The following is a 25,807-nucleotide window of genomic DNA, read 5'->3' as shown; positions in this document are numbered from 1 at the left end:
GAAAGAGAGATAGAAACATCAATGATGAGAGAGAGTCATTGAAGGGCTGCCTCCTGCATCTCCTCCACTGGGGATGGAGCCTGCAACCCGGGTATGTGCCCTGATCTCCTGGTTCATAGGTCATTGCTCAACCACTGAGCCATGCCGACTGGGCACCATTGCTTGATGTGTTTTTGTTTTTTTAAAAATATATTTTATTGATTTTTTACAGAGTGGAAGGGAGAAGGATAGAGAGTTAGAAACACCGATGAGAGAGAAACATCGATCAGCTGCCTCTTGCACATCCCTGATTGGGGATGTGCCCGCTACCGAGGTACATGCCCTTGACCGGAATCGAACCTGGGACCCTTGAGTCCGCAGGCTGATGCTCTGTCCACTGAGCCAAACCAGTTAGGGCTGCTTGATGTTTTTTTAAAAGACCTTGAAAGGTAGATAAGTTGATGGAATCCAGAGAGATGCTTGAAGTTCAGGGTGGTTGAAGGAGGGGAGCTTCCCGTTGCTCATCACGGCTTAGAAATTGTAAATTTATAGTTTTTATGAAGGCTTTTCTGGGTAATGAGAAGAGGGATGGTTCTGAGACGAAACAACATTTTGTTGCCTTTCTCTGTTGACTGTGTGCCAGAGAGAAATGTTCTGTAATGTGTTCTGCGGTCTTGGATGAAGGTGACTAATTGTAAGACTATGACATGCTGTTTATTTTTATGATAATTGGAAATAACTGATGGGCTGTTTGCTTCTTTAAACAGACAAAGTGCTAGTTAGTGGAGGTGGAAAGGCGGGAGGAGGCAGTGCTTCTGCAGAGTTTGGGATGCTTAAAACTTATTTTTTTAAAAATATACTTTATTGATTTTTTTACAGAGAGGAAGGGAGAGGGACAGAGAGTTAGAAACATCGATGAGAGAGAAACATCGATCAGCTGCCTCCTGCACACCCCACCACTGGGGATGTGCCCGAAACCAAGGTACATGCCCTTGACCGGAATCGAACTTGGGACCCTTCAGTCTGCAGGCTGACGCTCTATCCACTGAGCCAAACCAGTCAGGGCTAAAACTATTATTATTCTATTATTATTATTCTTATTATTATTATTCAAAGTTGAATATCTAATCTTTGCCATCGGATCCAGGCACTGGCATCAAATTTGTGTAGTTCTCATCAATTCCAAAACTATTTTGTTGTTGTTAATCCTCACCCAAGGATATTTTTCCATTGATTTTTATAGGGAGAGTGGAAGGGAGAGGGAGAGACAGAGAAACATCGATGTGAGAGAGACATTTATTGGTTGCCTCCTACACGCGCACCCTGACCAGGGCTTGGGATTGAGCCTGCAACCAAGGTAGGTGCCCTTGACCGAAATCAAACCCGGGACCCTTCAGTCCATGGGCTGACACTCTATCCACTGAGTCGAACCAGCGAGGGTCCAGAGTACTTTATAATAGCACCTATCACATAGCAGAACCTCAGGACATCGCTGTGAATAAGTGGGTATGCCCTTGTGCTTGGCGGTGTCCTGGAGGCTTCTGGGGCATGTGAAGATGAATGGGCCGTGGTCAGTGTTCTACAAGAGTTTAGGGTCTAGCGGATGATAAATAAAGCCAGCACACCAGTGACTTGCCATAAGAAGGCACACGTCTTTAAAAAATGTGTGTCAATAAAACGCTATGAAGTTTCAAAGAGGGGAGATGTGAACATCGCTCTGGAAGAATCAGGAAGTTTTTATGGAGTTGGGAGCACTTGAAGTAGGAAGATAAGACTTGAGTGGTTTGGAAAGGAGGTGTGATGTGGGGTAGTGACACAAATTAGGGCTTTTCCCACACCTGGTTTGGTGGATTTATTTTTTTTCTTTAGACTAGTAATTATGCAATACTGGGAATGCCTATAATTAAATGACATCCTTGTAAGTTGCTCTGGAAGATGGATGTACAGCAAACATTGTTGTGTTTACCAGAGGGGTGACCAGCCTCTGAATCACGTGACTTCCCGTAATCACACCTGCCTATTTACAAAGGCTTTGGGAACAAACTGCTCATTGCAAGTAGTTCCACACTTTGAAACCCTTCCCTGCTCAAGTGTTATCTCCTCCTTCCTTGAGCTTCCCCTCCTTTTAGAGTCGGTGCCACTCTTGCCTTTTTTTTCTTTTCTGCTTTTTTTGTAAGCACCATCTTTGGAAAGTAGCAAAATGACTTTGAACAGCTTAGAAATGGGATTTCTGGAAGAGGGCAGTGAGAAAATGTTACGCGCAGTTTTTAACCCCGTCTTTTTGTTTGTTCGTTTTTCTCCTACATCAAGCTTGGATCGCCACATGCAAACGCACCACGGACACCATAAACCATTCCGATGCAAACTCTGCTCCTTCAAGTCCTCCTACAACAGTCGGCTAAAAACACACCTACTCAAAGCTCATGCTGGTGAGTTGACATGGGTGGTGCCCAAGTCTGCTGAGTTTGAAATCCTGTGGTCTTCACTGAGTAAAACTTTAAAAGTCTCTTGTCCCACACGTGAGGATAAGCTATTCTTGAGATGGTTGCACATTTAGTTATTTTTTAATCAAATAAAAAAAATCTAAGGAATCGCCCAAAGCCAAAATAATACCCAGCGGGTGTCACCCACGTCACAGTTGATGCATGCTAACAGCGTTTGTTGGCGAAGAGAAAGTTCTAAATTCCCGAGCCTTTCTAATGGAAATGCAAGAATTGTTACATCCACTAAAGATAGCCCCCAAATAAAGTAATGTAGTCTTGAGGAAGTGCAAAGGAACTTAAGAGAACTCAAGACAAGTAGTAAGATTCTTGGGAGATGCCTTAGATACATTTTCAGATACAAGATAAGAAGTGGCTTGGTATCATGCATTTCCCGGGGCTACGCGGGTCTCTGTCACTGTATTGGTCCCTCTCACTGTGCTTGCTTCATTGAACACCCTTTACCTACAGGGCTCTTTACTAAACATGTTACATTTCATCATCGTTTTTAATCCTCATGGCAGTCCTAAAGGGCAGATTGTCACCCTCAGTTTCGGATGACCTGCTCAAAGCCATGTGGTCCATTCACTGAGAACTTGACTCCAGAACAGGCACATCCCTGTCACTGATGGGATGCTGCCTCTCTCTCTTCTGCTCTTCTCTACTTTGCCTATGATAGGGGATGCCCACAGGTAGATAATCGGAACTCAGCCCCGAGAGAAAAGAGGCGTGAGGTAGGAAAGGCAGTGGGTAGGTGGGTGGGGGGCCTGGGGATGTCTCCATGACCATCTCAGTCACTCTCAGAACCCCAGCGCAGCAGCAGCCTGTGTGTGACCCTCTCAGAGCTTTTGACAACCTCAGAGGAACTCACATCAGACCCAAAGAGAAATTGGGGAAGTGAGGCCTCAGGATACCCAGCTACACTATCGGATTCTTTCCGAAGTCCAGTCTCCTCCCTGAGTTTCCTGGGCTGAGGTATTTAGATCCTAGTTTGAAAATTTGCAGACAGCTAGAATTCTTCTCGTTTTTTGGCTCCCCTTGTGTGGTTATAAAACCCACCGAGACCCCGAGTCCTGCCTTCCTTTTGCCATCTCCTCATTGCCTGTGGAAATAGATTCTTGTCTCTCTGTTGTCTCCTCCTGAGTGTTGGGTCCCATTGAACTGGCTCAATGCAGTGAAGCTACTGAAGGCTTCCAGATGCCCTGGGCCCCACGGGAGGTAGAGGGGTGGGAGCGTGGGGGTGGGGCCTGGGACAGGGAGATTAGCCAAATGGGCTTGTCTCTATCTGTTAGTATTTTTATATCTCCAGGAAAATTCCACTGAAGTTCATGGAGTGAGAGGCTCTGGGGTTCAAGCCATTCTTTTCTAACTGTACATTGTAAATGATTCAGCTGGGACCCCGTCCTGGTGTGTTTCCCATAGGCCTCCTCCTGGTCAGAAGCACTTCATAGTGGGAGTTGGGTAAAGGAATCGGCCTGTAGGAAGGGCTTTGAAGGGGTGCCAGAGGCTGCACACTGGCTCCAGGGCACTGAGCGGAAGTATATGTTCTTGGAGCTGGCGAGCAGACTGGCCTTCTGTGCTCACTGGTTGGAGAGAAGGAAGCATCCAGAGGGGGAGAGGGTGGGAGCGGTGTAATTCAGCTCTCTGTGCACCTGGGAGCCCTGGTGTCCACAAATGGCCCTTAGCCACTGACAGTGGCCCGGCTAAGGGAGGGCCAGTACATTTTGCAAAGGACTATTGACTCATCTTGTCTGTTGTAGATGGATTATTTTAAAGGATAAAGAGTCGTGTAGATGAACCAAGTAACCTGGATTTGAATTCTCTCTCCAGTTGGACTATTTACAACCACTAAACAAAGTTCATCAACCAAAGAACTTGTATGCATATATGCATAACCCATGGACACAGACAATAGGGTGGTGAAGGCCTGGGGCGGGGATGGAGGCAGGCTAGAAGAAGGCAATGCGGCGGGGAAAAGGGGGACATATGTAATGCTCTCAACAATAAAGATTTTTTTTAAAAAAGTTAAAAAATGGAATCAGGAGAGCAGCGGTATTATGTATAACATAATTATTGTATTGTAATAATGCAATAATTAATAAATAATACAAGAATAAACTCCAAGATTTTGAGTACTCACAACTATAAACCTACTTTTGCCCCACCTTATATTTGTAATATATGCAGATGTGTATATATTATATATATATGTATGTGTATATATACATATGTGTGTGTGTGTGTGTGTATATATATATATTACTTATAATAATATATATATTACTTATATAGGTAATAGTGGTAAAGCCCATTGCTCATGGCCCAGCATTACCCTGTAACTCCTAGGTAACTATGCGGGGGGACAACTGATGGATGTTCTCTTTGTTTGGATCCTCTGACCTCTTGGAATGTCTGTTCTGCCTTGGGCTGTAACATGTTGTATAAATCAAGGTTAGTTTCAAGACTTTCTTGGAAATGCAAGCTCTGGGGTCATCAGTGGTGAAAAGGAGACTTAACACAGAACTTGGGATGCAGGGTCACCTCACATGTGAAACCATCGGGTGGCAGGTGGCAGCCCTCCGCTGGGTGAAGTGAGGGCAGAGTTTTACCTTCTAGTTCCTGCTTCCCTTACTAAACCGGGAGACATCAGCTCCGCCCTCAGCTGTTCCCACTGGCCCAGAGAACCTTCAATAAAGCCATTCTTCTCTCATTCCTTTACTTCCTCCTCTTTCATCTCCTCTGGCTTTTAAATTTCACTTAAAAATAAATTTTAAAAATACATGTTTACAGAAAATTTGAAAATGAACAAAATATAGTCAGTCGTCCATAATCTTATTATCTCAAGACCGCTGTAATTAACATGTTTTTTTTTAAATATGTTTCATTGATTTTAGGAAGAGGGAGAGAAAGAAACATCAATGATGAAAGAGAATCACAGATTGGTTGCCTCCCGCACGCCCTCTACTGGGGATCGAGCCCACAACCCCAGCATGTGCCCTGAGTAGAAATTGAACCATGATCTCCTAGTTCAGCAGGTCCGTGAGGTCTGAAAGGTTGGCAACCGCTATCCTAGTTCATGGGTCGACACTCAACCACTGAGCCACACCAGCCAGGCAGCTGTTGTTAACATTTGATTGTTTTTCCTTTCAACCGTTTCCTCTATAATTATTTTTAACAATTGTGGTTATAATTTAATCTAAAAGATATGATGCCTGCCTATCTATTTTTCAAGTACTTTATTTTCCAATGTTGTTATAGACTCTTTAAGAAAATGATAATTCATCAAGAAGATAGGGCCACATTTACTTAGTCATTTCTCTATGGTTAGAAATTTAGGTTGTTTTATCTTTTTCAAGCACAAATGCATTTTTATTTCTCAATAAAGCTTTCTATGTACTAAAGGATATTTCCTTAATGTAAACTCTCAGAAGTGGAATTACTGCATTAGAGGCATGAACATCCAAACCCTATTGTTCTAAAAAGCAAAATTGCTTTCTGAGTTGATTGTACCAGGGTAACATAACATAAGTTTGCCCATTTCACACCCTCGCTTCTGAAAATGCAGTTAATTGAAAAACTGACTTAGGGCAAAGGTAAATCATACTCTAATTTAATTTAGTCCTAGTGATTCGTCCTGCATTTCAGTGGTATAAAAATAACTAAAAGGAAAATTCTTATTTTAACTGAAATATCCTGCTTATTGAAGAAGGTGGAGCTATACACACACGGAGACATATATTCATATGTAGACCCATATCTCTTTCAGTTTTAAAAAAAATGACTTGTTTTTACCGATTTCTGTGTTATTGATTATAGAGGGAAATGGGGTTTTATGCTGAGGTTTGTGAACTGGACCAGAAAAAAAAACAAAGCCCACTGTAGGATGAGTGGAGTCGGGAGGTGTGGAGTCAGCAAGGAAGTGGTGAATGAAACCAGCACAGCGGACTCACACGGAGGGACGGGTGATGGAAAGCCACCCATAGGCCCTGGAAGGAGAATTGGGCGTGTTATTTCCTGATGACGATAGAAGGGCAGCATTGACCAGGAAGCGTTTCTGGTGGGGGCATCGTAGACTTTCGGTTTGGCTACCTGTGGAGGAACAGCCCATAAGCCCCTCCAGGCGATTAGAGCGTGAAATGGAAAGGAGCGAGGCCACATGCATACGGAGCTCCTCAAGGGGTTCAGTCCGTAGGAGAGCAGTGGCTGGGGGATGGGCGGGGGTTGGTCTGTGCAGGTCTTAGACCCCGAAGCTCGGGACGCTCCTCCATCGAGTGATTAACCATGTTCTGGTCTCCACCCCACCTGTGCCCTCCTTGCCCCTTTGTCCCTTGCCCCATCTCCCAGGTGAACATGCCTACAAGTGTTCTTGGTGCTCATTCTCCACCATGACAATCAGCCAGTTAAAGGAACACTCCCTCAAGGTCCACGGGAAAGCCCTGACGCTGCCCAGGCCGAGGATCGTCAGCCTGCTCTCCTCACACAACCACCACTCCGCCCAGAAAGCCACCTCGGCTGAAGAAGTGGAAGACTCCAATGGTAACGTGGGCTGCCCAGCCAGAGCTGACCCCCACGGGTGGAGGTGGGCTGGTGGTAATTGCCAATCCTTCTTTCTAGAAGGAAATCTTAGGCAAAAACATAGAGGTTCAAGTGAAGGAAGAAACGTGAAAGGGTTGAAACTAGAAATTGGAGTTGGGCCCGGGCTGATTCTTTGGTGGTTAGGACATCTGGCCTGCTGACCCATGGGTCCCGGGTTCGATTCCGATCAAGGGCTTGTACCTGCGTTAACAGGCTCAATCCCCGGCCCTGGTCAAGGTGCATGCGTGAGGCAACCAATCTGTGTGTCTCTCTCACATCGATGTTTCTCGCCTTCTCCCTCCCTCTCCTTTACTCTCTCTAAGAATCAATGGAAAAAATATCCTTAATATTAACAACAACAAAAAAACTAAAAAAAAAATGAGATTGGAGTTGGAAGGTGTTGGGAACTCGGGGAGTGTGTGTTGGTGCTGACATGTGTGAGCTTTGCTTGCGGAAAGAGCACCATGTGAGGAATGGGTTAGTGTTGGTTCTTTCACTGTTTGGGAGCAAGAAAGAGGATGGGATACGAGACCGATGTATTTCTTTGTTTACTTACTTATATTCTGTCTTGTTCTAAAACAATGCATGTGTATTTGGAAGTGTTTGGGGTATGAGATATGTAAGCTAATGACACAGCATTCAGGATAGGAATGGAAAGGGTGAATGGGTGGGGCGAATATGTCTGATTGGATCACAAGCTGCTTTAGGGGTAAGGCAGTGATTTTCATGTAGCTGAAGGGTGTTGAGAAAGCATCATTAGGAGGAGGGTTTAAACTGCCCAGTTTTGGAGGCTCAGAAGAAATACAGGAGGCCATGGAGGGCGTCTCCTCACTGGCAATGTAACCAAAGCCGTAGGGGAGGCAGGGAGGGAAGGAGGGAGGAAGCAAAGGGATTGATTGTTGTTTTGGTCACAGCAGGAAATAGAAGTGTCTTGATGACTCACTCAGCTCCCCTCGGGTGAGTGAGAATCAGGTACTTAGGAGAGGAGGACCTCTGAGAAGGGCAGGAGACCTTAGAGCTGCTCTCTTCCAGGTCCCTCTAAAGCCCAGATTCCTTCCACAGCATCTCTAGGACCCAGCTATCTCCCACCCGCTTGAGTACCAGGTCCGGGAATAGGCTGTTTCCCAGGGTCTGCTGTGACATTCTTGGGAGGAGCTTGGTGGACTAGAAAGTTCATGGGGTCTTGGGAACAAAGGCTTGGCTTTGAATCTTACTGTCTCTCAATGCCAGTTGTGTTTTCCTGGGCCATCTTAGCGTTCTGTACTCCCGTATGAAATTGGGTAGAGAGAACTGTTGACCTTGAGAGATTAATGAGAAAAGGTACACTAATGAGAATGAGGTGAGATGCCTGATACAACATCTGACCCGTGGTTTGTATTTAATAAGTGGTCGTTTTGTTCCTGTGATTCTCATCCTTTGATTGAAATTCTGGCCTTTGGGACCTTTTGTCAGAAGCATGAATTTGGGGTTATTTTTAACGTAAGGGTTTAAAAATGTTGACTCTTCGGGTAACCTGAAGATCTGACCGCCCAACATGTCCACATGGTCTCATTACCAGATCATCAAGGGGGTCAATGAGTGGTCTTTATTCCTGAGGTCTACAAGAAGACCACTGTAGGAGGGGGAGGAGAGGTAACAGCTGCCTTTCTTGAGTTGTAGAACCTGGGGGCCTTTCCTTTGCAAACCATTAAACACTGTATTCTGCCCAGTAGCTTCTTCCTGGTATTCATGTCTTAGAGGACTTCTCTTTAATAAAGCAGGTTTGTTATGATGATTGTGGCCTGCAATGGAGTGAGCATGCTCCCTCCTCCACTGTTGTGTAGTAGTTTAAAATGCAGGAGAAAGCCCGTGTTGTTGTTTTCCAGGGAAAACTTACAGTCTCAACGCCGGGGGCAGGGGCGAGGGCATGTGAAAGGGTACAGAAAGTGCCCCCTTTGCACCTTGAGGTTCTGTGCGTTGGAAAAGACTAGTATGTTGCAACAAAGGGCAAAATACAGTTTCATGTACTAACATTTTTAGTGCGTCGTTTTCATCTGAAATGGAAACTATACCTGTGGAGCCATTAGGGTGAAACTGATCCATCCAAACATCATTTCCAGCAAAGACTTTTCCTGGGACACTTCTCTCAATGTCAGATCTTCCTTTGTCCTTCTCACTTGCAGGGTGGGTCTCCTCACAGGACACGGGAGTCCCACAGATCACTCACTGCATGGGGTGGACTAAGAAAAGTTAAGTTCAGGCAACTTCCTGAGTCTGTACTCTACACTGATAGCTGCACTGTGCACAGAAGAATCAGAAATGAATAGAAAGCTAGGCTGGCCTGGCTCAGTGGTTGAACATCGACTTATGAGGAGGTCACAGTTCAATTCCCGGTCAGGGCACATGCCCAGGTTGCCGGCTCGATCCCCAGTGCAGGGGGGGGGGGGGGGGGGGGGGGGGGAGGAGTGCAGGGGGCAGCCAATCAATGATTCTCCCTCATCATTGATGTTTCTATGTCTCTCTCCCTTCCTTTCTCTGAAGTCAATAAAAAAATATTTTTAAAAAAGAGAGAAAGAAATGACTAGAGTACCAGTACCATTCTATTCCTGCAACAGATTAAAAGCCAGATATTTAGAAGGTAGTATCAGTACCTTCATCTGAACTTATCACAACCCTAAGCCAGAGACTTACCCTTTTTGTGGGTGATTTCAGGTTCTTGGAAGCTAGACTAGGTTGGGACTTGGGGAGGGTGGTCACAGAGTCATGATGGCACGATACTGAGTAACTCTCTGTGTAGCACAGAGAGTCTGTCTTGACTCAGCCACAGGAGGGTAATTTTCAATAAATAGAAGTGGTGGGGTTCTTTTTTTCTTTAAAAGAAAGAACATAGTGAGTGTGAAAGCCCTGCATGGCATCTATGTAGTGAGGCCTGTGCTGGTTTTAACATGTAAGTAGCCAATACCAATGGGTCAGAAGTGATATATGTAATTTGATGGAAAAAAAAAACATACACACAAAAAAACACCTTGATTAGAGGGTGGGGAAAACAGAAAGAAGGCATCGAATCGGCTCTTCTCGCCAATGAGTAATTCCGTGGAAAGAGAACTTTATAGTTTATTCAGTAAATGTTTTCTCGAATGCTTGCTATCATTCTTGCATAGTTCTGGATGCTCAGGAGTGATGGAGGAGGTCGAAGGTGAGAAGGCTCTGTACTGGGGAGACAGTGGTGGATCCCTGTCAGCGGCTAAGTGTGGGGGTGAGAAAACAGCTGTGGGGCTAGCTAGACAGAAGCCTGTAAATCACGCCTCGAATGGTGTTTGCAACACGCATGTGAGATCCAACTGCACATTTTAATGGGGTGAAGCTGTGGGGCTGTTGGCTCTCAGTGGAGGTTTCCCACACTGCGGATGCCAGGACACTGGCGAGCTGCAGGCCTGGGGGGAGCGGAGACCCATAAAACCAGGGAACTCACCACTGTGTCCTTGGCTTTCTGATTCCCCGGTGAGGGCTGTGAATCAAACGAGTTGACATGCTCGCTGCTATTTGCAGTTGTCAAATGCTTGCAGTCTTGAGCGCGAGCCAGTCTTCCCTGGCAGAAGGAAGCCGCCTGAGAAAGGTTCTCCCAAGGCCGCTCTCCCTCCCCACCCAGAGGGAGGCCTGCAGGGGCGGGAAGCTGAGAAGGGCCGGGAAGCTGGAAGGGAGGTTGCGCCCCAGCCGCCTGGCCACACACCTGTTCTGTGCAGAAACAGGGCTCTTGGGCTCTGGGCTGTCCGTCTGGACAGGTTTCAGCAGCACGTGAGGGTCTTGTATGTTCTTCCTGATGGGTTGTTGGAGAGGAAAGCCACGGCCGTGTGGTGTTGGTCTTGTGTAGAGGATAATGGGAAATGACACGCCATCGCGATTCTAAACAGCGCATTAAGGGGAAATCATAAGGTTGTCAGCCAGAGGAAGCGCTCTGCTCTGTTTGTGTTTACGGGGTCCCTCCTCCTGCCGTATAAAACACAGGGCTGGGTTCTGTCAGGGTTTTCCCACAGGTCTCTGCTAGCAGTACAGACACACACACACACACATACACACACACACACATCTATAAAATAACCAAGAAACCAGAACATGTAGTTCAGTTGGGAGGTTTGTTTAGGTCTGAGAGGCAACGCAGTGCATGGACAGCGCATCATTAACTTAACAGTCAGCCAGGTCATTTATAAGAAGTCAGGCCAGTGGTGACGTTCCGCCTCCTTACTCCTTCGCGTCTCTCCCCCCGCCACCCCCTTCCCCCCCCAGCCCCGAAGAATAGGTTATTTTATTTCTCTTACCCACTTATGCTGTATGGAATGGTCTGCTCTAGGAAATAGCTACCGTGATGTGTTTAAAACAAAAAATGAGACCCTAAGACCAGCTGCAGATTAAATAAGGTGAATGAGTTTTTTCATCCATGTCCTGGGGAGCAGCCCAGGGAAGACGCAAGAACCCTGTTGTGACGCTGTCCCCTCTTTATTGTCTGTCTCAATACTGTCCACCCAGCGAGGGTGTCTTTGCTGTTATGAATTAACAGAAAAATGTTCTAAGGTGCTTTGATAGTGTGTGTGTGTGTGTGTGTGTGTGTGTGTGTGTGTGTGTGTGTGAGAGAGAGAGAGAGAGAGAGAGAGAGAGAGAGAGAGAGAAAAGTTTTCTGTTATTCTCAGTTGGCTTTTCTATTCTAAACTCTAGCATAATATTTGCTACCTACACTATTTTTATCAAGACACCTCTCATCAAGGGACCACAGGCACTTCTTGTCATCCTGTCAAGAGTCAAAGTCCTCTTCACGCACTCAGAGTTTGCCATGCAGGTACACCTCCCCCGTTCCAGAGTGGCCACTCTGTCCCGGTACTTGCTGCCACCAGCGTCCTCCTCCCGGTTTCTCCGCCTGGACTTGCGAAGGAGCTCTCCCAAGCGCGTGGGAGAATTTCCTCCCCGTCGGCTTCTCTCTCCGAGACTCGACTTGCACTTTCGCTGAAGAACAGCTTTTACTGCCTCTACGCGATTACCCTTTTACCTCTGGTCTCAGTTCCCTCCTTGTGCTTGTGGATATGCTATGGTTCCTGTCCCCTAATTTTCCGTTGGGGGCAGTTAGGTAGGGACTGACTCGGTCCTGACTCCTTTGGACTGACCGGGGACTTCTTGGAGACATCACAGTTTTTCATACAGCTCATGGCAGGGAGTGCTGGCATTTCTAAATCCACAGAACCCAGTTGCACCGGAGTAAGCTTATTGCATTGCCATTTAAGCGGCAAGTTCCAGGATAACCAGTCCAAAGATGGGACCTTGGGGACTGTTCTAACAAATCTTCTGATACATGGTCTGCCAAGAGGAAAAGGTCTTTCTTGACAAAGAACATTTTGGATGTTGTCGTTGTTCCCTGCATCGTGAGGCCTTGTGAGGAGCTGGGAAACTGAGGGCCGAGGCAGGTGGAAGTCTTCCCCGCCCTCAGGAGACAGCAGGTGCCGTGGGGCTCAGCAGTGGGCACTGCCAGTGTGGTCACCTGGGAGCAGAGCCCCTTCTTGGAGCAAATGCACATGGTCGTTGGCCCTGGAACAGGCTCTCTTATTATCTGTCTCTGTCCAAAAACCTACAGTGTTTGGTTGCAGTTCAGTCCACATTCGTAGAAGCTCTTGCGTGAAACTGAACAACAAAACGGATAGATTAATGAAATTTCCGATTCTGCCTGACAATTTTACCCACTGGGATTTTAACTTAATATGTTGGTTAGAAGGAAAGCTGTTTTATGAGATTTATCCTGGCCAATTTCTGCGAATCCTAAGTCAAGGATTGGAAAACTTTTTCTGTAAAGGGTCAGATAGAAAATATTTTTAGCTCTATGAGCCGCACGGTCCGTGTTACAGCAACTCATCTGGGACTTTAATGTGAAAGCTGCCGTAAACACGGCGTGGTAGCATTCCAATAAAAGTTCATGCAGAGAGACAGGGAGGCCACATTTAGCCCCTGGGCAATGTGTCACTGACCTTTGCCAAAGATGATTGGAGGGGAAAAAAGTACAGTGATACCCACGAAACTAGTCCCATCTTTAATAAATGTCATTGTAGACCTTTATATTTAACATGGGCACTACTCCCTTTTTATAATAAACTAGTGACCCGGTGCACGGATTCGTGCACATTGAAAGGAAATTAATTAGAAGGTAACCAGCAGGGCGGGACTGGGCCAGACGGCAGAACACACCCTGGAGCCAACCTCCCATGGTCCCTCCCCATCTGGCCATACCTGAGGTGGCGCCGTGGCTCAAAGGGCATCTGCAGAGTGAGTGGGGTCCCTCTGGCAGGTGGGGTCCCTCGGCCTGGCCTGCAGGGATCAGGCCAAAACCGGCTCTCCGACATCCCCCGAGGGGTCCCAGAGTGCAAGAGGGCACTCTGCAAAGTTGCTGTTGTACAGGGTGTGGAGTGCAAGTGTGCAGTAAACCAGATCTGGGGCCGACAGTGCCCCAGCAACAACATAACACACGGCCCAAGGTGGAATCTTGTGGCCCCGCGAGGAATTGGGCTCCCTCCTCTCTGGTTTCAGGGTGCATCACCCAAGAACCACCGCTGCCAAGTCACTGTCGCTCGGCAGCTCCTGTGTTGAGCATCTCCTGGTGGTCACATCATAGTGACTGGTTGGACGGGCGGAGGGACACTTAGCATATTAGCCTTTTATGTATATAGATTTTCTTACTGATTTCAGAGAAGGAGGGAGAGGAAGAGAGACTTAGAAACATCAGTGATGAGAGAGAATCATGTATCAGCTGCCTCCTGCACGCCCCCTACTGAGGATTGAGCCTGCAACCCAGGCATGTGCCCTGACCGGAATTGAACTGTGACCTCCTGGTTCATAGGTCGACTCTCAACCATTGAGGTACACTGACTGGGCACATGGGGACCACTCTTAGGTGTCACTCAACATGTAACTCGACCTGAATATGTTCTTTATTTTATGTATGTAGGGAAGCGTTAGCATGTAAGTTACATTTAAGCTTAAGAGAAACTGTTTTCTAAGAATTATGTTGCGTCTAGCACCAAACTACAAACTCATTTAACCTTGACTCTAGCAACACTAGACACTTAAAAATCAAGATCTGAAGTGCCTGCTTTTCAAAGAGAAGCTTTTCCGACTTCTAAATAGGTCAGACCGAAAACTCAGGCTTTACAAGGAGCCAATTAGTTGCAAGGACATCAGACCTTCCACACAGGTGCCCACTGCAACCAGATTTCTCTTGGGGTGAGAGAAAGAAGAGGTGGTTTCTCTAAAAATGACCATAATGAAATGGAAAGTCTCGAGTGAATAGTTGTGTAAAGTACAAAGATGTACATCGTTCAGAGCACATAGGCTACGAGGCATCATTTTAATGGCCGGACCAAGACATTTAATGGGTTCTGCTGATCTCCAAATTATCTGACCGGAGAATGCTAACCTCCCCTTTTCGATACCCGAATTTCTACATTAAAATGTGGTCTGGAGTTTATTTTCATGGTTATTATGAAGATGGCATTTCTGCTCTAAAGACTTCGAGTTGGTAACTGCAGTGGTGCAAAGTGACACAGGTGACTCTGCATCCTTTGTTAGTCTCCCAGACGTCTTCAGAGGTTGCCTTATTAGAATCTGTCTTCAACAGCAAATAGGAAGCCCTCCACAGTGGCCACCACCCTGACATTGAATATCACATTATCTCTCCTTCCCAAGAAACCCACCTGCCTGAGATTTCTGGGGCTTTTTGAATTAGCCACAGTTTCATGTGCCAAGGATTGAAAAACATTGCAAGTGTAAGCTTTCCATGTCCTGGGAACTTAGTCAGCTAACCATCTCCCTCTTCCCATGCCAAGAAAAACATTTGTTCATCAGAAATATAAGCATAGCCTTAGCCGGTGGATAGGGATCAGCCTGCGGACTGAAGGGTTCCAGGTTCGATTCCGGTCAAGGGCATCGTTGATGTTTCTGTCTCTCCCTCTACTTAAAAGAAATATAAGCATATACTACCCAGGTCATTCAGAGCTAGTTTCTAGCAACACTAGTGTTTGCTTCATAATTCCACGTCTGATAGTTTGCATCTCCTGCTTGAAGGTTACCTTTAAGTGTTCTGGAACCCCAGTTATGGGAAGTGGCTAAAAGGGAGAAGAAATCTTTTCTTTAGCGGAAAATATGTTCAGTTGTTAGTCAGCTCATCTAAATGACTAATCTCGGTTCTTTTTGGAAAGAATGTTCGCTTGTCTTCTCATTGCCCCCCCTCGAATTTTCTTTCCCTGGAACTAGAACTAGATCATTTAGCTCAATTATATTTTATGAAATTCCTCCATTTTCTTGAGACTTCTTATGACTTCCTGGTCCTCTTCTCACTTTCAAATACTGTTCTGCATTAGAGGGTTTTACACGAGCAGAAAGGAGGTTTGGATTCGGGAGAGCTAGCGTGTAGGAGCTGTCACTGACAGGTATAGACCCTGGCATGGCCTTGCTGCAGGAGAGGCTGTGTCCTGGGCAAGATGACTGATTGTGTGTAAAAGGTTTTTTCAAAATGCTTTTATTGATTTTTAGAGAGAGAGGGATAGAGAGATAGAAATATTGATGAGAAACAGCAAAAGTGCTGAGGTGAAAAGAAGATGCCAGAAATAACCTTTTAGAAATAACTATCATTTATTTTTTAAAATAAGTCACCTGAGGTTTTATGGTATTGCCCAGAAAAGCATGTCCAAATCATGTACACATTTCGTTGTTAACGCATTCATAATCCTAAATAATACCCTATGGAAAAACCCCACTGGTGGCGGTTAAATAAAAACAGCGAGGTGAAAGAATGGCCAATGTTCAGGTGGGAGGATCTGCTTGCCTTTTGCTGGGTTCAGTCCCTCACTGTTTACGCCCAGAAAGAGAGAGGCTCCTGCCATTCGGGCTTTTCCCCTTTGCAAGCAGTTTCAGAGTCATCAGGCTCAACCCAGAGGGCATGTTTGGCCCGGAATGCAGGGCGGGCTAAGGTTTTAGTTACCAGGACATTGCTGTCCGAGAAGTCATCCTGGGGCTAGGTTCTTCAGCTTCCTGGGAGCACAGCATATTCTTAGATGACTTGTGCAAGCCACGCTCCTTATGTCATCTTTATTTTCATGCGCCGTGAGCCCTGCAAAGCTGCAGGGACAGCCACATGAAGCAGAGCAGGACCTTCTCAACCCTTCATCTAGGCCTTGATATTTTTGGCATTGCTAGTTATTTTTTCCTCCTCGACCAGAGTGAAACTCATCCATTCTGGCTTATTATAGGAATGCTGCGTCTGTTGAATTCCTGAGTGATAAAACTAAGCATTGTTTTGTTTTGTTTTTTAATTCTGCCGATTGCCTTAAATGTGTCATCTGGATCAGTATGTCTTATAAATCAGAGGTACAAATTATCAGTCACATTTAATAGAGAAGGAAACTGAGCCCCTGAGGAATGAAATGATGAGTCCAAAGATCACGAAACATGTATGTGGTGGAGCCGGTGTAAATCCGAAGCCGTGTTGGGAGTTTTTATGCCATCTCATGGAAGACTCTCAGCAGAAGTACACACCCATAAATGATCCACAGCGACTAGGGCACAGCCTCGTCTTTATGTTTGGGGATCCTGGAATTTTCCTTAGGAAACGAAAGCCAAGTTTTTATTGTGGGTTGATATTCTAGAGCTTAAGTTAATAGACCTACAGATGGTGTTAAGTTGTAAGAGCAGAGTAGACTGAAGTGAGAAATTGTGCATTTGGATTTTAATAATTGTAACCTTGGAGAAGAAAAGGGATTGATGAGTCCCAGAGGGCTTCTTGGAAGAGGTGGAGCTCAGGCTGGGCCTTGGCGGGTGAGTGGGATTTTTACAGGGCCAGAGGAAGTCCATAACAGGTGGAAGGAGTATCAGAAGTGAGCGAACTTATAGAAGAAGGGATCTTGAAACAGCAAGGAGACCAGCCTGGCTAGAGGGGTGGGTGCGTAGGAAAGTTAGTGGCAGGACAGTGGGCAGGGGAGGGGAGGGGGGTGCGGGTGATGAGAGGTAGAGCCAGACAGGGTACTTAGTACCAGTAAGAAGCCTTTAGATTTGTTAAGCTGGCTGAACAAGGAAGACCAGCAGCAAGGTGCCTATTGCTTTAAGAGGTCGTGGGGTACTTTTGAGCTGGTATCCATAGGTCTGCAAGAATGAATTCATCTGTATGACATTCTGGAAAAGGCAAAACTATAGACAGTAAAAAAAAAAAAAGTAGTGGTTGCCAAGAGGTTTGGGGGAGGAATGAAAAGGAGGAGCATTTGGGGGAGCATAGATTTCCTTGTATGACATTATAATGACGAATATATGTCATTACACATTTGTTCAAACCCATAGAATGTACAACATCAAGAACTCTAATGTAAACTGTGGACTTTGGGTGATGACGTGTCCATGTAGGTTCATCAGTTGTAACAAATATACCACTTTGCTCTGGATGCTGATAGCGGGGGAGGCTGTGCATGTGGGGGGACACGGGATCTATGAGAAATTTCTGCACCTTCTGCTCAATATTATTGTGAACATAAAGTTGCTCTAAAAAATGAAGTCTATTAAAAGTAAAAAAAAAGAGACAAAAAAAATAGTCATGGGTGGTAGTTACCCCTTTTAAGATGCTTGCATAGATTTTCCTTCTGACTAGAAAAGTAATACCGTTCGTGATTAAAGAACAGCTCTATGGCAATGCCTAATAAAATGTAAGGGCCACCCATAATGCCAGCCTCTCTCTGAGCACCCACCATAATCCCTAGTAACAGTGTGCCCCGGAGTTACCTAGATGTCTTTTATGCATACTCATACTGGGTCTGTCTTATTTTTTTTTTTAAACTGGGACTGTAGTACACAGACTAATTTGTTCATGTTTTTCCTCTCACTTGAAAAGTTCTCTCACTATTGGACTCACTGTAGTTTTAAAACATGGGGGTCCATATCTCAAAACCAAACCAAAACAAACGATTCCTCTTCAGATAATAGATATTGAATCCTTAAAGGCTTGTATTTTTGTGGATGTGATGCCTATGTTTAAGGTGAGAATTCACTAATTTATTTCATTTTAAGGCTCGTTCATCTCCTTAAAAATTACTTAAGTAAAATGTCTTTTCTTACTGCTTCAGACTTAATACACTTGAAAATATTGGCAAATGTTCTATAAGTTACATGACAAAATCAGGATTACAGACTGTCTAGACTGTTCAGAGTAATGAGCTGAAAATGAGATTTTGCGAGGGGATAAATATGAAATAGGGTGGGTGGCTTCTGGCCTTCGCATTCACTTCCATGGCTAGTCGTGCCAAGCAGCCTTATAATTGGCAGTTCTCCTATCTGTCTCCCCACCTAAACTGTGTGCTCTCTGAGGCCCAGGGCTGTTTCAGAGCCCTAGCACTTGGCAGGCCGTTCAACAAATATTCCTGGACTTGAATTGGGGCAGCAAAATGAACCACACCCACAGAGAACCGACAGAACAGTAGTTTAAGTGTGACAAAGCCTGAGAATTTCAGCCCCTGGGGGCTCAGGTGTGTCATCAGTGTCTGGGGAAAGCCAGTGGATTGGGGCTGCCTGGATACCGTGACGTGCAGTCCATCACTGTTGCCTAAGTCCTTGATCACACCTCCTTCCTCTAGGCAACTTTGACCACACACACACACACACACACACCCCGCCCCACCCCCGAGGGCAACACCATATCCCTTTCAGGTTTTTGCAACCAAAGTGACCAATGCTCCCTTTCTTCCATGCAGCCAAGAGGAGGGGGCGCATTCCTTACTTTCTGCCACGGCTTGAGAATATTTCCACTTCCCTTTTCAGACACTTGCTCTCTGCTTATTTCCTCCTCCTTACCTTCTGGAATGTTCTTTTACCTTTCTCAGTGAACACAGTGCCAGCCTCACAGTCGGCCCTTTCATTCCAGCCGTGACCATCGTGCTCTGGAATTCCAATACTAGACTCAGTGGTAGTGACCCAGCAAATGGAGTTAACCCTTGAACAATACGGTTTTGGACTGCTTGGATCCCTTTACACGTGGATTTTCTTTTTCTTTTTTTTTCTTTTTTTTCAATAAATGTACAATTGGCCTTCTGTATTTCCAGGTTTCCCATCCACGGATTCAACCAACTGTAGGTGGAAAACCGTATTTTCTATCCGTGGTTGGGAATCCGTGGATGTATTGTTCTGTGCCATTGTATACAAGGGACTAGACTGCAGGGGTGGGCAAACTTTTTGACTCGAGGGCCACAATGGGTTCTTAAACTGGACCGGAGGGCCGGAACAAAAGCATGGATGGAGTGTTTGTGTGAACTAATATAAATTCACAGTAAACATCATTACATAAAAGGGTACGGTCTTTTTTTTTTTAGTTTTATTCATTTCAAGCGGGCCGTAGTTTGCCCACGGCTGGACTAGAGCATCTGCAGATTTTGGCATCTGCCACCGCCCTGGAACAAATGCCCACAGATACTGAGGGATGACTGTAGTTGGTCTCTTCAGCTAGACATTTACCTCCTTCCTAACTCTACACCCACTGCCATTCACCGGTGGCTAAATTGCCTATAATCGCTCCACCGCCTGCATCTCCAACTCTTCAGTTCCCTCTGACCTCTACGCCACCCCCCTCTCCCACCCAGACGCTGGAGGCAGCTGCGTCAGAGGGGTTTTCCCCAGCATCCTTGTGACCCTGACTTCCTCGTCCTCTCCTTTACAACTTGCCAGGCCCCAGCCCTGATCGGCACTCGCTCTGCACTTCTGGTTTTAGCCGTCTTCCTGGCTCAGTGTCAGGCTTTCCCGATCCGTTTTCAGGATTATCCTTGTTAACCGCAGATCTGCTTTGCTTTTAAAAATAAATTTGAGCTGATTCAGATTTATCCCTCTCAAAAGTCAGTTTTATAAGTATTCCAAGGTACCTTCTAGAGCAGTGGTTCTCAACCTTCCTACTGCCGTGACCCTTTAATACAGTTCCTCATGTTGTGGTGACCCCCAATTTCATTGTTACAAATGGAACATAATTAAAGCATAGTGATTAATCACAGAAACAATATGTAATTATATATGTGTTTTCCGATGGTCTTAGGCGACCCCTGTGAAAGGGTCATTCGATTCCCAAAGGGGTCGCGACCCACAGGTTGAGAACCACTGTTCTAGAGTGAAAGAGATAGAAATGGAGCCACATCGGATGTGCTAGAATTTGCAGATTGTTGTTGATAGCAAAGAAATGGAGTGAGGAGCTAGATGGGTAATAGCTGTGGCGATCACAAATTATTGTACTTGTGAGTTGCTATTTCAGTTACTCCAGTTTTACAGTATTTTAAAATTTTGCCCATGGGTAAGTTTTTAATTAAGAATATGGAGAAGGAAAGATGAAGAAATCCACATCTTCCTTGCATGCAATCAGGGAAAAAGTCACCAACATGTCTTTCAGAAAAAAACAATAATCGTGATAACTAAATCAGAAGCGGACAGTAAAGTGTAAATAAAATTCCCAACTAACACATTTAAATCAGCAAATTCTGTATATTGTTATGTTAGCAGGAAAATAAAACCATTTCTGCTAATACATCCGCAGTATACTGTTGCATCTTGGTTATGTTACCTACATAATGGAAGACTAACTCTTTAAAAATAAAATCGGATACTTAAATAAAAGATAGATTTATTTTTTCTCTTTAATTTATTTTTTCCCCAATGGCTTCATTAGTATGCCTCTATCCTGTAGCTTTTTAAAAAATCTGCATTAGAGGATATGTTTATTGGTTTTTCTTTTCTTTCTTTTTTGTTTTTAGAGAGAGAAAGAGAGAGAAACAGAGAAACATCGATGTCAGAGAGAAACATCAGTCGGTTGCCTTCTGTACGTGCCTCGACCAGGGATCGAACCTGCAACCTAGGTATGTGCCCTGACTGGGAATTGAACCTGCAACCTTTTGGTGTACAGGACGATGCTCCAACCAACTGAGCCACCTGCCTAGGGCTATCCCTCTAGCTTTTTTAAAATAAACATGTTTACAGTACTTTTCACTATATTTCCCTCCTAACTTTCTGAGCTATTATCTAAATCACAGCATGCCGGTGGAAGAGTGCTGAGTACATAGATGACCACCCGTTGTGTGTTGCCGGAGCAGGAAGGAGTGTGAGAACTGCAGGGTGGAGGGACGGTGGTCCTCTGTAAGTCCAGGGCAGGCTTACGGTTTGTTTGTTGATTTACTTCCTATTTATTTATTTATATATTACCCAAATTGGGGGATGACAAAAACAGTACCTCAGAACTTTTAAAACTGTAATACATGGAGCAAATTGGAGGTGGTTTTATATTGATCGTCATCATCCCAGTGAAAGGAGGGGGCTATGGAGTTGGCCACCTAAGGCCAGAGGGAGTTAGGAAGTGCCAAGACCCGCCCAGGCCCACAGCACCAGCTCCCACCTAGGCGGAGCAGCACCTGTGCCCCTGGCTTCCTGCGTCGGAAGGGGAGTGGGGGGAATTGACAGCAGCAACAGGGCTGCTACATTGGACGACACAACAAGCCCTTCTGAGCTCTGGTGGCGGCGGCTTCCCTGGGGCACTCTCACTGGGGAAGCATCCAAGTGTTCCATGGAACCACTTCCTCCACTCGTAACCTTTTCCCCCTGTGGAATCCTGGAGTCCCGCTGCAGGACTGACCTCGAGTGCGACTTCCTGTGTAGCGCTGGGTTCATTTTGGTTGAGCAGATGCCAGGAGAAACCCTTTCACCCAAGTGGAGCTAGTGAAAATTAGGGGCAAGTGGTCTTTTCAAAACTTGTCTCTGTATGGAACATCTTTCCTCAATAGTCTGCACAGGAGATGTTGGACCCCTGAGGTTGAGGTTTGGCTTGAGAGTGGCTGCAGGCCCCAGTCCAGGAAACACCACCCACGTGGCAGGCCACGAACTGCCCGGCCTGGGCAGCCTTAGGCGGGAGGTCCCGGCAGCACCCGCGCTGCCCGTGAGTGAGTGCAGAGACAAGCCCTTCCCCTTCTCTGAGCCTCAATGTCTAATGTGTAAAAAAGCGATGCCTACTCTATGGGGTTATTTCCAGGATCAAATGAAAAGACATACAGAAATGCTTTCATATTCTCAATTACTGCAGAAATAGTCGATATTATTAAAGTAGTATAGTAGGAGCAGATTTCTTGTTAGTTTATGAAAATTTGTCATCAACCAGAGGTTGATGAGGATTTTTTTTTTTTTTTAATGAAAAAGGAAGAAAATTTCAATCTTGTGTTGGAAGCTGAATGAAATCTCTTTACATCGGGAGCTGTTTCTTAGGAGTCTAAAATAATTCCGTGTTTGGGAAGTGATACTTTATCTGGCGCTCTGATCATCTAAATGTTTTTTACCTTTGGGGCTAATTTGAAACCACCCACATAGGAAACTCCGCAGCACTTGATGTCCTAATGGGCGTAAGGCATCGATAGCCCCAGTGTCAGACGCCCTTCGTGTCATTGTTATTGACATTAATTCATACGCATTTTACACTAATTATCAGTTATTGCTTATCTTCCAACTGACTTACATTGTTTCATTTCATTGAATACAACAGTCGCATGAAGCCGGTCAGCAACCTGTGTAAAACCCAGCAGCTGGCAGAATAACCGAATGAGTATTTTATAATCTTGCAAAGTCACTTTTCACTTCAAAAGCCACCTAATTATTTCCCAATCTAAGAATCAGGGATCCATTTTTTTTTTTTTTTTTTTTTTTGTACGAACGCTCTGCTTTTTACCCAGGGCGTTCTGGGAACTCTCGTAATGAAATGCAGTAACGTAAAGCACGCCCCCGTTTTCCCTTCGGGACGATGTTGTAATTTTTAAGAGATTACATTCCTGACCAAATACTGGGCTCTAGATCAGAGCTAAGGATTGACCACATGTATCAGGAGACATCAGACTGTAACAACAAATGAGTGAAGTCGTTGGAAACAGCAAAGGTATGTTTTTAATCTTACTGGACGGATTCAAAATATGCTGCAGAGATTCGCGTTCTCATGAAGTGCGTGGTCATTTTGTTTTCTTCATTAGAACTTGAGAAACTTGTCTGAAGATGACTGGAAATGGTCCAGGGAAGCACATTTAAAACGTTTCGGTTGATTCCTTTTATTCCCCATATCATGTCATCTGAAGTAAGCAGATGCATTCAGAACGATTGCACTGATTTTATGGCCGCGTCAGGCTTTGTAAAGGGTTTCAGTCTGTGAATCTGCTACTGCTGAAGCTGCTGGTGATGTTGATGATGGTGGCGATGATCAAGAGTGTGTGTGTGTGTGTGTGTGTGTGTATGTGTGTGTGTGTGTGTGTGTGTGTGTGTGTTTTGTTTTGCTTTTTTTACTGAAAGCTAAAGGGTAACTGTTCCCTCCCTGCCACTCTCTCCTTACCCGCCCTGTTCCTACAAAACCTTTGCCTTCGGGCTGCTCAAGGGCAAGGTGTGCTCCTGGCCTGTTGTTGGCACCTCCCATGGCTTTGAAATGCCTTACACCCGTGATGGCGAACCTTTTGAGCTTGGTGTGTCAGCATTTTGAAAAACCCTAACTTAACTCTGGTGCCGTGTCACATATAGAAATTTTTTTATATTTGCAACCATAGTAAAACAAAGATTTATATTTTTGATATTTATTTTATATATCTAAATGCCATTTAACAAAGAAAAATCAACCAAAAATATGAGTTCACGTGTCACCTCTGACAACGCGTGTCATAGGTTCGCCATCACTACCTTACACCCAACTACGGGGCCATTCACAGACCGTCTCTCAGTGAAGCTTCGAAAACTCTTTGGAAATTGCCAGGACCCTGCAGGCCGCTTGCTATTGCTGTTTGATTATTCCAGACCAATCACCTTCCCTAAGTGAGGGCATTCATAGCTCTGAATTGGTGGACCCAAGCATTCTTAGGCGAAAACGCCTGGAGGTAGGAGAAAGAGAAGGCGCCTTCCATAGCTCCGTAACCAACACGTGAAAGAGATGCTCCACTTTTCTCATCCGGTCTGTCCCGTAAACCCATAGAAAGTACTTAGTATTGATCTAGTAACTAATTCATTACTGGCTTAACGTACTTCTTAACTCTGTTAAAAAACAAAATTCAACTGAGTACATTTTAAAGCTCTTACTGGCTTTATTCAGCGGTTGATGAATTAGTTGGTGTCCAGTCTATCCGAAAGGAGCTCTGAGGAGCTGTACACAACGGAGGACTTGTAGGCCGGAGGGACCAGGAACGGGATGTTACACTGGGCAGAAAAGGGGGTTAGTCATTGCAGGGTAACTTCTTTGTGGGGTGACGGGTCTGTTAGGCAGATTTCCCACTAGTGCTGCTCAGGACATTGCTGATTGACAGGTGGAAGATTCCATTTCTGGGAGAGCTGGAACTAATGAAATTAAATCTCAGTTTGGTGATGTGGGACTTAGCAGAAGTGGCTCCATTTTTCTGCCTGTTGTCTTATTTTTTTAATAGCTCTGTTAGGAAAAATTATAATAAAAAACCTTTAAAATGGACATAGATCTATATTTGTGGGTGTCTTGATTAGTTCACCCACCTTTCATTCTCGTCGAGCTATTTGACAGCCCTTTAAGTTGTAGAAAAGTGATGTTAATGCAAATGGTTCTTCCCATATTACAAATTTGTTATGTCTGTTAGAGTGCAATTGATCATTGCCTGTGGAGAGAGAAGTTTTTGCATCTGTGCGTAGACTCATTTAAGCTTCCTTTACTTCCTATAAACACGTGGTTTTTAAAAAAAAAAATCTTCTCTGACCAGTTGTGACATCTTACTGGCTCCCTCGTTAATGAATGAATTAATTAAAAATCTTGGATGATTAAACATAAACATCCCATGAGACAGGACCTTCTATGCATGCTTAGAAAACATCTCTGGGTTCAAATAGCCCATCACGTTTATGCCTACTTTTGGTTTATAGGGTTAATAAATAAAAAGCGCTATTAGGTTTTATGGGCCCAATAATTGTACTGTGGCCGTATGCCAAGAACTCTTCTTGCCTCAGGAGCCTCGCTGGCCATGGCCCGTGGGGTTGGGTGGGCGGGTCAGGGTTCGAATCTTGCAGAAGACCAGGGTTTACGCGTCAAGGACATTTTGACATGGACCAAATGTGTCCCTGGGCATTTTGGACAGGCCCAAATATCAAGGACCTCTGGGCATGGACCAAGTGTCTCAGTGGACATTTTGGGCAGGACCAAATGTTCTGCAAGGAGTGAGGGGGAAACGGGCTTAAAAAGGCCACAGTCGCCCTCTGTCAGAGTTGCAGGTAAGGTGCACATCGGCCTGCTCCAAAGTGCTGTGTCCTACGTCACACTGCTCCCCCAAACCTCAGTTCTTAGAGGTGTTATTTTTCCCCTGGAGAGTCTAAAAGAAGAAGCTATAGGAGCCCCAGGAAAGTGTTTTGTGTTTTAACTATTACAGTCATTCTTGGATAGGACCTTTGGTCATCCTGTTCCTGCAATTGCAGTTGTTGTCTCCAAATCTCTTAAAGGGACCTTTACTTGCCACTCATTCTTGCCTTGAACTGCTGGCATCTGTCTTGTGCCTTCGGCATTGGCACTTGATGCAGTGGCCTCCCATCGGCAACCTCCAGGGGCGTTTTCCCTGGGAAGGAGTCATTCTTTGCCTGTTTGCACCCGCCGCCACCTCCCCTTGCCCCCTCCCCTTCTCTGGAGTCCCTTGCCGTGGGACTCTGGCCCCACCGCTTAATGAAGTGGCTTCCCTGAGGATTGACCGTGACTTCAGACAAACAAGTCCATGGCCTTTGCTCCTGCCTCATCTTTTTTT

General features: G+C 45.3%; 1 protein-coding gene across 4 annotated transcripts in view; it reads left to right on the top strand.

Annotated features, from left to right (window-relative positions):
• The window catches only part of ZNF462 (zinc finger protein 462), a 137,682-nt gene that overhangs the window by 62,589 nt on the left and 49,286 nt on the right, over nucleotides 1-25,807 (top strand). For 3 of the 4 annotated variants that reach the window (XM_070430967.1, XM_070430965.1, XM_070430964.1), the window contains exons 6-7: nucleotides 2,290-2,408; nucleotides 6,804-6,995. In XM_070430967.1, the coding sequence (XP_070287068.1) occupies nucleotides 2,290-2,408; nucleotides 6,804-6,995 (311 nt within the window). Of the gene's footprint in view, nucleotides 1-2,289; nucleotides 2,409-4,219; nucleotides 4,425-6,803; nucleotides 6,996-25,807 lie in introns of those variants that run through there. The other variant, XM_070430966.1, reaches the window with a different exon arrangement.

Source organism: Myotis yumanensis, unplaced genomic scaffold, assembly GCF_028538775.1.
Source record: "Myotis yumanensis isolate MYYU_CA2020_CCGP unplaced genomic scaffold, mMyoYum1.0.hap1 SCAF_12, whole genome shotgun sequence".
Lineage (NCBI taxonomy): Eukaryota > Metazoa > Chordata > Mammalia > Chiroptera > Vespertilionidae > Myotis > Myotis yumanensis.
This window is presented reverse-complemented; position numbering and strand designations above follow the sequence as displayed.